This window comes from Notamacropus eugenii, chromosome 5 (assembly GCF_028372415.1).
Source record: "Notamacropus eugenii isolate mMacEug1 chromosome 5, mMacEug1.pri_v2, whole genome shotgun sequence".
NCBI classification, from domain to species: domain Eukaryota; kingdom Metazoa; phylum Chordata; class Mammalia; order Diprotodontia; family Macropodidae; genus Notamacropus; species Notamacropus eugenii.
Window position 1 is genome coordinate 382,995,215 of NC_092876.1, and position 12,679 is coordinate 383,007,893.

Sequence of the window (12,679 nt, forward strand, 5' to 3'; positions counted from 1 at the left end):
TTTGTATTTCATAACAATTTCAGGCCCAGAGAGAGTATCATCCTTGAGTCCAAAACCATGCGAAGTGAATGAAAATGTCTGTTGGCTAGACCTGAGTAAATTAACCTTTTTTTTTTTTAAAGTTACCTAAGAAATTCAGAGACCAGGATATAAAAATACTTAGGTTTTCAAATTTGAAGTAGATAAATGAAAGGACTCTAGGGTCAATGATGTGGGGTTTAAATTCTAACCTTCCTGGTCTCCTTGTGTGTAAAATAAGGAAGTCCCTGAGGTTCTGTCCAGTTCTACAATTCTGCTCTGATGATACGTTTCTTCCCTGTGGTGGGGAGGGTACCTTAGGGTTTTAAAAGACTCTGACAGTAGAGTAAAAATGCTGTCGGGTTACTACCAGCTTAAAAAGTCTTTGAGCCTATTCCTATCAACAAACTCTTTTGATTATCTTAAGAGGAGCATTGGTAAGTTCATTGCTCATCACCTGAAGGCTGGCTCTAGCCATTCACAAAACCATTTAACAAGATGTAGAGAAGTTGTACTCTGTATGACTAACGGGAGCCTTCGACCAACAGAATTCTGGATCCGTTAGTAACAAACCACTCACAAGCATGTGATACATTGAAATAAACGCTATTTATTTCCTTTAAGTCAAGCAGTATAATTTGCCAATAGGTAAGTGTTAAGTGTCAAGCATGAAACCTGTACACATTTTTCCACTAAAGGCTGCAGAATCCAAGCTGCAGACAATAACCAGGACGGAAATCTCACTATACAATGAAGTCTACAATGGAGCTATAACATAAGGTGAAGAATTAGCCATCACCTAAGAAATGCCAGAGGCAAAACATTAGCACCAGATTTTTCTTAAGCAATAATATAGCTATTTACAAACTTATATACATGGAGACACAAGAATCTTTGGGTCCCTTCTAACCAAACATTTAAGAAGAGGTAAAACAGGGAATAGGTGGAGGCAGTGATGAACAAGATGCTGCTTTGCCAAACGGACAGGAGAGCACTCTGTATTGCTATGTGAGAGAGAAACGTCTAAATCAGACACAAATTATATTATTTACATTACACATACATTTGTCATCAAAACAACCACAATACTGTACTGTACTCTGCATCACCGGAGTACTCAGGCTGATAAAATCATGGATCTTCAACTAACAAAATCAGCAACATGCACTGAATTTCCTTTAAAGGTAGGGAACAGGCAAAGGGATAAGGAATTACAGATAAAAGGGAAAATTTCCTATCTTTGTTTATTTTTAATTTTTTTGGGGGGGGAGGAGAGGAAAAGTACACTGAAATTCTTTAAGTTAGCTTAGCTACAATGGAAGAAGGGTGATCAAGGACAAAATTATATCATTTGCCCTGACATTACTTGTTATAGCAGCAAATGACTTCTGGGCAGAAGGGAGATTACTTCACTGGATGTAAAGGGGCTTTCGAACTGAAGAGGGGAACATGTGGGGAGTAGGGTAGTTTAACTTAATAGGGATAAGAACTTTGAAAAAAAATGATCTATGTTAGGGTAGAAAGACTAGCTTCTAGATCTAAACACACATGTATACACGTATGTGTGTACTCATATGGATCTATGCTCTCACCGATTTGGAAGGTTCCATCAACAAGGCAGACTGCCTGTCCATGTGTATGCAGGTATTTCGGTTTGTACATATTTTCACATGTATATATGGTAAGTGTATACATATTAGATATGTGTGTGTATTTTCCTCTGACATTGTTACAAAAAAATCTCCTAACTTCATTCTATGGGAAGTTACACATTAAAATTGACAAAAGACAAAATTACAGATGCTGAAGTTGTATTAGGTTTAAGAACAGATTTCCTTTTCAGCTAATTTAGTGTGTGTGTCACTGTTCTTTTAAAAGTTTGTGAGCGTAGGTGTGTGTATATGCAATTCTTCTAATGGACAGGAAGGTTGGCTGGCCTAATTTGGAAAATGTTCTGTAGAAATAGAACAATTTAAAAAAGTATTAAAATGATCCCTTAACAATTGTCCCACTATGATCTAAAATATGAAGTTTTCTAAGGTTTCTTCTTGCCCTGAAATGTGCATTGAATTAGAAAATGATTTCTGTAGAAGCACATCACTTCTAAAATTATCTCTTGTGAAAATAATGAGACTACTGGAAACATATGACAATAGCCTTTTCTTTTGCTGAAATTTTGTTTTTCAATGAATAAAAAAGTATACAAACTTTTAGAAAACAGATATGAAAAGATTCTTCACAGCAATTATACATTTTAGGTGGTCATTAAAAGCAGAGTGAGATAAACAACGGAATGAAATGTATCAAAAAACCTTGGTGACACATTGAAGCATATCAAAGTAGTTAGGAAGTATTGAACATCCTTATTTTAGTGACTGCACACAAAAATGACAGTGGTGTAGGGGAAAAGAAAATACAGATTATGTGAAGATGTTCTGGTGAAACACCAACTCCTTAATTCCTAATTGCCATGCTACTGCTAGGGACATTTTCAAAAACAACGAATGTAGTCTGCAAGGAAACATCATTTGAATTGGGCAAGTGGGAGGAAAGGCATGCGTACTATTTCCTTAAGTGGCATTTCAGTGTCAGGATGCCTGAGCCAACAATTTAGGTTATCAATTTCACAACTGGTTCCAAACCACTAGTAAACCATTCATCTTTCCAAAGTGTTAATAAATTATTATCATCTGCTATGACCAGGTAACATCATTATATGATAGGATAAATTAATGCTTATAAAGTTAAATGAGATGGAACATATGAAAATGCAGCCCTGCTCCCTGGATGAATTATTAGAGATCTGCACCAGTCTTCTCCCCCTAATATGTCCCATTTCCTTACTAAGGCTGCATGCTGTCCACATACTCACTTAAACTGGGTTCATCAACAATCTGTACAGCATCTGAAGACAGGAGAAACAGTAGCTATTTCATTAAAAAATGATCTGCATGCTCTACTGGAACAGACTTCACAACACACTGAAACTGAAGCTTAAAATTCTCTAGTTTCTTTGCAGTTATTTCTAAAGACAGAGCCACGGAGCTCAGCAATTAGAAGGAACTAAAGAAATTTAAATACATCTTTCAAACAAAACAAACGAGGAAGTTATTGCTCTTGTAAAATAGCAATTCTGCTATTTTTGTTTTTAGGACTCTATCCACAGGGCATAAATATAATCTGGGTCCCCCACCCCAACCCCCCCAATTTGCACGCTCACAAAGTGGGCCTGAAAACTCCCATTCTGGTCCTCCACCAGGGCATTTCTCCTTACTTGGCCCTTTCTGGGGGGAGGCTTTCAGTCAAACACTTCAGCTGCTCCTCGCCGAGCTTGATTTTATCCTCTAGCTCTCGTTGCTCAATGATGAGGGCTGACTTCATTTTTACGAAGTGCTCGTAGTCAGCAAGGCTTTCCCCACTCAGGTAGCTGGCCAGAATGTCAAAGACAACGCGCTCCCGGCGGTCCACGTTCTCCTTGAGTTCTTTTGCATCTTCATGCTGACGCGTGAGCAGTTTCTGCTTCTCGAGAAGCGTTCGCTAGAGGTAGAAAAACCACCATATTTCAGGAGTAAGCATCGAGATGAATAAGGGATGGGCAAGTAGGCAAAGCTTGAGAAGGAGAGTTCCCACAAGTATTACTGTCGTCTCCTCCACTGGCCACATGGAAGACATTGTCTCTTTTTTCCCCCCATCTCCCCTTCCCCAAATTTTGACTTCTGAATGTTTTAGGGATAGGAACTGGATCTGAAATTTCATTATTATAGAGAATCCCTAGATAAGGAAATTCCTTCTACCAATGCCAGTAAACAATTTGTTTTAATAGGTTTGAAAGGAATATTCATGAAGACAGGGATTGGTTTTATGATTTCATTGGTACAAAGAATATTCAGATGAGGAAGCTCTCTACCAACATAGACTGGCACTGTCTCTGAAACCTATAATCTTAAAAAGTGACTTGAACAGGATCACAATGCCAGAACATGTCAGAGTCAGGACTGGAATTTGCATCTTCCAGGCCAGCTCTCTATCCATGTTTAGAAAAAACAATATTTGCCTCATAGGATAATTAATTACTATTGCTTGGAAAGGAAGACCCTCTTTGGGCATTTATATGGAAAACAATCTTTAAGGTGACCTGCTTCTCCCTCTAAACTTGCATCTCCATTAACGGTACCATCATCCTCCCATTGGGTCAGGCTTCAAATCTTGGGATTATCTCTGATTTTTTCCCCTTTTGCCCTCACCCCATTTTCAATTAGTTGCTGAGTCCCTTTATAAAACTGTGCAGGGTCATTGACTTGTATTCCTTGAGAGGACTGTTACTGAACTCAAATCATTATTAAGGTTTTTTAACACTTCTGTATCTTGAGTCTCAAACCAAATTATAAACTCCATGTGAGCAATGGTCTATATTTTCTGGTAGCACCAAACATTCTATATTTATTGAAGGACTGAATTAAACTATGAAGGGATAGAGATTTTTTAATGAAATTTAAAACAATTTTTTAAATTAAATTTTAAAAAATCAGCTGAATTGACAGATAAGATGTTATTTTTCTAAATGATTCTCCTGTCTTCAATTTTTAGGTCATAATTACACATGACACATTTCTATGGCCAAGATAAACTAGATTTTTTGTTGTTTCTCACAAATAATACTCCACACCTCCCGCTTTCTGTTTTTGCACTGGCTTTCTATCCCATGTCTGGAATGTACGCTTTCCTCACCCCTGCTTCTTAAAATCCCTACTTTTTTTTTTAAGCTCAGCTCAATTGTCATCTGCTATACAACAAGCCTTCTCTCCTGCCAAAAAAAAGAAAAAACCCATGTTGTATTTACATATACATATATACATGCAGCACCCTGAGGGCAAAGGCCGCTGTATCCCCCCAGTGCTTAACACAGGGTTTGCCATATGTATAGCAAAGGCTTAATAAAAATGTTGGTTGAACAACTGCTGGATAACTAAATAGGTTTTTTTACAGGTGAAAAATGAAGGAAATGGATGAGATAAGCTCAAAATCCTCTGATTTCCATGGTCCCCTAGAGAGGGTCTTCTGGTTCTAAAACCTGTGACCCCATGACCTTATATATGCACATTTCATAGTTACTCTTCATGATGTTCCTAAGAAAAAATACAAATACCCCAAAGAACAAAACCTTTTCTCCTCACTATGTCCCCTGCTCCTCTGTAACGTGCAATGTGTGTAACAGAAAGACCACTGGACTTGAGAGTCAGAAGCCCTAGGCTTCCTCCAATCTTTGACACTTGGCAGCTATATGACCATGGGAATATCGTTTAACCTGAGTTCTTCATCTGTAAAATATACATACTTGTAAATATAATACCTATACCACCGAATTCCTACGGACACTGTGAGGAAATCACTTTATAAATCTTTAAATATTTACTTCTATATTTCTAAAGCTCCAGGTGTGGGGTATTTCCTTCTCCAATGTATGGTGAATGTATATAAATCCAAATTTATATAAATCTGAATTATTATTATGTTAATATTTCTAAAGATTTATATAAAATGCATACAAATTAATGAGTTATTATTATTATTATCACTACTTTAATATTGCTAAATATCTGGATGTGGGTATTTTCTTTACCCTCCATGCCTTCGTAGATGTTATCTTGGCTATTGTAACTAAAATCTTCCCCACAAAACACAGAAACAGAAAAAATTGCACCAAAAAAACACCCATCATCACCTGATAGAACAACTTTTGGTGATGAAACCCTTTGAATGCAGCCAGTCTGGCACTCAGATGACAGGCACAGGCACTGTGAGAATCCACTGGCCTTCAAGGACTCAAGGTCAACTCTGTGTCATGAGTCAAGGCACCAGGATAGTGACTTCAGAGAAGGATAGGCATATGTGTGTGTATTCTCAGTGTAGTTAAGCAGGAGTGTGTGTGTGTGTGTGTGTGTGTGTGTGTGTGTGTGTGTGTGTGTGTGTGTGTGTGTGTGTGTGTGTGTGTGTGTGTGTGATTACCTGTTCCTCAGGTGATGTATTTTCATCCAAATTATTCAGGGCATTTTCGACTCGGGCTAGTCTTCCAGACAGCGACAAAAGAAGGTTCACTACTTTGTCAAGGTCTCCGATGAACATCCTGAATTTGTCAAATTCATTTGGTTTGCAGACATCTTTCACAATGGCTTCCACCTCATCCCCTAGCGCATTGTTGTTTTGAATATCCTCAAGTAGACTCTCCCGGGCTTCCCGTAGTACCTTCAGCTTTCGGCTGATGCTATCAATGAGCTCCTGCTGTGGTGGGGCAAGAACACAGCAAAACATATTTAACATATTCTTCCAAGAAGATGAAAACATTAAGTGCTGTTACAAAGGTTCATTAATTTAAAATAAAACAGAATCTGTGAATGGGCTAATGTTTATCTTTGCATCATCTAAAAAAACAGGCTTATGGAAAGGACAAAGACTAGAAATTAAAATTCTACTACCACTACTAACCTAGCTAGCATTTTCTTTTGACACCTTGGAAATGATATCTCCTTTGATTCGCACAAGAACCCTGTTTTATAGATGATATTATCAGTCCCATTTTACAGATGAAAAAATGGAGGCTAGGAAAGATTGTGACTTGCCAAGGTCATATATTTAGTGGCAGGAACTGAACTCAGGTCTTCCTAATACCAAGTTCATTGATTCATCTACTATAATACCTATCTGCCACATGGTCTACTCTAGTTGGGTCAATACTCTTGTATGATTATGAAAAGTCATAACCTCTAAAGATAGCAGCCATCTACTTGTAATTAGTGACCATGTGGTATAGTAGAAAGTCATTCTTGGAATTATGAAAGACTCAGTTCTGAATCCTGTCTCTGAACCTGAGTGAGCTTTGTGACCATGGGCAATTTGCTTAATATTTCTAGTATTAGCTTCCTCATCAGGATGATAATAACTATAAAACCTACCCCATAAGTTTGCTGTGAGGCTCAAGGAAGATAATGAATGGAAAGTACTTTGTAAACCTTTAAATGCTATCAAAACATTAGCTATTATTTTAACTTTTTTTTTAACAAGACCATAGTGACCTCATGAATTCATTCTGATTACTTTTGAGACTTCTAAATGAAATATAATATATGAATTAAAGTCATTTAAATCTTGTAATCCTATTGTTTTCCCTCATTTCATGGGCAGATCTCTTGTGGCAGATTTACGAGAGGACAAAGACAAGGTGTACATGAAGTAAGACAACTGGAGGAAGTTCCCACATCAGTGAAACCATATTATCCACTGAAGTATTAATCCCATTACTAAAGTTTCTTGCAAACATAGAGAAAAGTAAAGACATAAAAAAAAAGGATTATGAATGAGCTTGGAAGATGTCTTTTAATGAAATCAACTTCTACTATTCAATTTTAAAGTAATATTTGAGATTTTTTTATATTAAATCCTGGATAAAAACCATGATAAACACACCCACTCACTCACACACTCACACACACACACACACACACACACACACCTTATACTGATGATTAAATTGTTATTACAAGTTGATGCAACAATACAGTAAATGCAGATACAGAGTAAAATATCAACACTCTGGCCACTTTCCGATCTGTATTTGCCTTGTTTCTATGGCTCATGTTGTACTGTCTGATGACCAAGATATTTTCCATCTAGGAACATTCACTGAGACCTAGTGTATGTAGTCTAAGACATGTACAGTGTAGATCACTTGTAAAAGGTCAAAGATGCCCACAGCTAAAATACTACGGATATGATAATCATTCCCTTTTCATAGATGGAAGGAATGAGGAAAACAGAGCCATTAACCACCTAACTCAGTCACTAGATGAGTCACCCACACAGCTTAAACCTGAAAATCAGAAAAGATCACAGCCTCCCTTTTCAATAACCACATCCCGGGTCTCTGAGGTGCTGTGGGATCCTAGCATATTATATAAACATATAAGAAACGCTGACTGAAAACAGATGTGGCTGTTGAGCTAATCAAAAGTCAGATGCAAATTAAGCCTAGGAAAAAGGAAAAGATCTAATCTCAAAATTCATTCAGGAGTTTAAAAATCAACTCACATATGAAAAAAAAAAAGCCACCATTTTGTTCAAGATTGGAATTTTAAAATCTTCCCAGGCCAAGAGCAAAGCACATTTCAGCGAAGGGTGAGAAGTGTCATGACCTTATCAACCACATATGTGAAATTGGACTCTCTGCCCCTCTAAACTAATAATTAATACAGGAAGAAGTAATTAAAGGCAACAACTCCTTTTCTGTCTGTGGGAAACATACCAGAATAATGAACAAGTAGGATGAGTACTACTCCTGGATTCTGCCAACTAAACACCCTTGACCTATAGCTTCTAAAATGGAGACACTTTTTTTTTGGAAGCACTTTTTAAACTTTATTTTTATTGTTTTAATTGGTCTTTTCTTTCACGGCATTTCCAACATGGAAATACTTTACATGACTTCACATGTATTTGTGTTTTGTCATTTCAGTCATGTCTGATTCTTTGCGACTCCATCTAGGGTTTTCTTTTTTTTTTTTAACTGTTACTTACCTTTTTAAAATTTTTTTTATTTTTAACACAGTTTATAACAGATAATACAATTCAAACTTTTGGTCAGGTGACACTTCTTTTTAAAGCATTTACAATGTGGACCACAAAAGAATTTTTTTTTTTTTAAACATTAACCAACTGATACACAAATAATATTTATGTTGCTAACTTCACAAGCCCTTGACCTAATTGTCTCCAGACTATTACTAAGAATTAAAGGACTCTAACTTGTTGTTTGTCTAAAGTCCTATGCATAATAGCTTAATTTTAGACAACCTCGGATGTTCCCCTATGAATAATCTACAATTGAATAGATCTGGTATTAAGCTTACAAACCTTTTGACTATAGGAAATTGCCACCAAGAGTAGGGACATTGCAGGGAAACAATATCTCCCCAACTTCATGTCAATTCCAGGCAGGATTAGATTATCCACTTTCATTCAGTCAGGCTTAAAGTCTGCCAGGTGTCAGTGGGAGACAAATAATTTTTCAAGAAAATTGAGATGCAGCTTTTCATAGGGCTCAAATGAGAAGATACAAAAAAAAAAAAAATGCGACTGCAAAGACCTGAACTTAAAATCACAGGGAGTGAAAGGGCACCCCCTCCTTCAGGTTAAATTTGTCTTAGGCTTATCAGTATGCTGAAATACTCGAAGAGATTAAAATGGTAAGCAGGTTTATAGGATATACATTCCTACTGACTGATTAATCTGTAGAGCTTTTGCTCCTAAATACACATGGAACTTCTAAATTACTATGGATTGACCAGGTCAAGTCTTATTTGCTCAGGATGCTTACACATTTCTCTCATTAGTTTTAGTGCTTTGGGAGCTCCCATGATATGATCTATTCAAACCTTAGGCATCTCAGTTTCTTATCTATCTTTTTCTGTTTAGCAGCTGCTGCTTTTTTTTTTTTTTAAATGCAGCCCGCTTTAAATCAACTTCAGAATCCCACGGTTATGAACAGCACTTTGTTTTTGCAGAGCACATATTACTCCAGTAACAAGTATAAGACAGAAGAGGAGAATGGAAAATTTCTGTCCCTTTTCCATTTGAGTCCTAGACTTGGGGAAACACTTCAAGGCTAAGAGCATATTTCGTTGACCATATACCCTGATGCACTTAGCCACTGGGAGGAAACAACTCTTCAATGTCCTCATTTCTGCTTTAAAAATTACTGCCAGAAAGGGTGTCAACCAATGGTCATGCTGGGGCTGGAGTGTTTGAAAGAACTGATTTATAGATATGCCAATGTTTTCGTCATAAGAAGATAAAACAATAGATAGATAATGGGTTTAGATAGTAAATAAGAAAAGGGAGATAGATGATGAAGAGAGCTGCAACAAAACAAAGAAGGAACAGAGAAAGTGTGAAGATTCAGAAGAGTTGAAAAAAAAAAAAGCAAGTAATAGGAAAAATGGGGCAGGACTTTTTAAGCAGGAGATGGTCTACATGAGCTATTTATACCAAGAGGGAGAGAGAAAAAAGAGTCTAGTTTAGAGCAATGCTTCAGGTAGAAGCCAGGGGGGAAAAGCCTCTTGAAGGGTGGATAGTTCAGTTTAATGGGAAGAACAATGGACCCCGAAGGCAGAGAACTTGGGTTCAAATCCCAACTAAGTCAAGACATTTACTCCCTTCCACCCCCAATGCCTCAGTTTCTCCTTTGAAAAGCCAGGGGATTGCACTTAATGGAGTCAGAGGTCTCTTCCAACTCTGTATCTATATTCCTATGAACTAGATAACTTCTAAGATTCCTTGCAACAAAAAAATCTTAAGATCCTAAGCTTAAGCTTAGAATTTAGTGTTACATGTGGGGTGACAGAGAGAGGTTGTTTAAAACTGATGAAGCTCTAGCCTTTGACTTGTTGGAAGTAAATATTAGAGATCTTTCTCTGTTGAGAATAAAATTTAGAACTTCCATTAAGAAGGCCATGAAATGAAATAAGAAGTTTATTTTTTTTTTTAAAGGGAAGAAGGAAGCAGCATATTTCTTAGGATCAAAAAGGGATCTGAAGCCTTTCTAGAAGCCTGGGTTTGGCATAAGCCCTGTTGAGGTCTGTTTATTTCCTGTTATTACAGGCCCATATTTTGTGTAAGGATATTAGATATTCATTGCATGAATGTTCAAGAAATGAGAGAGGTAAAATAAGGCAATTAGTTGGGTGTAGGGCAACATAGACTGTCTTATGTTCAAAACAGAGAGGGAAGGATAACTGATCAAATCACTAAATCCTGGAAGTCACACCATCCAGAGTGACTTCTCTCTTAGTAAAGTTACAAAAACATTTATTAGAGTGAAAATAGAAGTTTACACAGAAAATTAGTTGCTCTAGAGGCAGAGGATGTTGGGAGGAAAGCCTCTAATGACCTATTTACTACTGAACTGCAGTCATTTTATGATAACATAGAAAGTGAAAACATTTCAATAACTTCCCTTCAGTGAAGTAAAAAGGATAAATGCTAAATGCTAGACAGAAGAGTGAGAATAGGACTTTCCAGAAAGCGTTTAAATCAAGGTATGTTTTCCTAAGGAATAACACAATAATATTTATTATTATTACCTAGCATTTATATAATGCTTTAGAGAATGCAAATACAAATGTGTTATCTCATTTTTATACTCACAACCACCCAAGGAGGTAGGTCCTATTATCATCCTCATTCAAGGAAATTGAGGTAAAATGAGGTTAAGTGATTTGCCTAGGGTTATGCAGTTAGCAAGTGTCTGAGGCTGGATTTGAATTCAAGCCTTCTTGACTTGAGTTCTAGAGTTCTGTCTCTTGTTTGACCCAAAGTAAAAATGACTACAAAAAAAAGACTACTATTCATACCATACATATAAGAAATAATTTGATTTGTGAGCATGCAAGGGGAGCAAACCACCAACAGGACCTAGAAAAACTGATGAAATTATGAAATTATCTTTGGACAAAACTTACCTTTATTTCCCTAATCACAAACTGGATTCCTGAAGAAAAAAACCACTTTCAGTGCCATGCCTGGCACACAGAAGTTGCTTACCAAATATTTGCTGAATTATATACATCAAACACTTTTCCTATCATAAATTTCCCATTATGTTTAAATCTGAAGCCCAGTAATAAATATGCAATGAAACTAACACAAACATAAGAGTTGTTCCTGAATTCATGCTAATGGAATGAAAATAAATTTTAGAAGTTAAGATTATCTCACCCCTTTTTCTTCTAATTTGGTGGTGGCAAAGGGTCACTAAGGACACTGAAATGTGGATATAAGCAGGACTGCTTGGGAGTTGTGATATGATGTGTTTTGGGCCATTCTTTCACTCTTATGCTTTCTATAAAAGATAATTCTGAAGCAGAGTGTCTACTTATTCAGGTGTGGAGTACCCAGATTTTTGACAAATGTTAAATACATATGAAACTCATGTGTGATGAAAGAAATAAGCCATGGGGAAAAATGCACATTGTGAGGGAGTCAGAAAGGTCAAGCCAGGTCAGTTTCAAGCAAAGCCAAGAGCTTTAAGAAATCAATAGAACTGATTTGGCACCTGCTTTCATCATTACACGATGGCAGGAAGGTCCCATAGCAATGATGCCTAGCACCAACATAGCTGAGTTAACCTCAAGTGGTCTAACTATAAAGAGTTAAAGGTTTAAACTTCAAAGGACCATGTACAAGGTGAATGTCATACCACTGTGTTGACAGGACCAAATAAACAGGGTGCTGATGTCGAGGACCTTGGTCAGGAACCCACTGCTTCAAGGATGTTAAATACAAACTTAACATAGCCCTGGAGCTCAAATTTTTTTGGGTGGTTATTGTTCCCACTCCTACTTAGAATTCTACCTTCTTCTCTGACAAGTCATGGTCAAGTTCATCTTCAGAATCCTCTGCAATCTGCTGGTGCTGCTGCTCCTGCATGTCCTTCATTTTAATCAGAAGCTCAGCCTTGGGTGCAGATGTACTGTAGTAAGTGGAATTGGTTGTCAGGGAGATGGCAGATGGCATACTCTGTTCTTCTTTCCTGGTTTAAAAAGTCAAAACTTTAATTAGCTGACAACCAGCGCAATGAATGTTTCCCCTCAATCCTGTCCCCTGGGTGATG

At 37.1% G+C, this 12,679-nt stretch overlaps 1 protein-coding gene across 6 annotated transcripts in view; it reads right to left on the reverse strand.

Annotated features, from left to right (window-relative positions):
- Positions 1-608: 608 nt before the first annotated feature.
- Positions 609-12,679, reverse strand: part of SHROOM2 (shroom family member 2) — a 240,094-nt gene continuing 228,023 nt past the window's right edge. For all 6 annotated transcript variants that reach the window (XM_072614409.1, XM_072614406.1, XM_072614405.1 and 3 more), the window contains 3 exons: positions 12,421-12,598; positions 6,025-6,297; positions 609-3,555 (listed from right to left, as the gene is read on the reverse strand). In XM_072614409.1, coding sequence (XP_072470510.1) covers positions 3,289-3,555; positions 6,025-6,297; positions 12,421-12,598 — 718 coding nt within the window. In that variant the 3' untranslated portion in view covers positions 609-3,288. The remainder of the gene's footprint in view (positions 3,556-6,024; positions 6,298-12,420; positions 12,599-12,679) is intronic.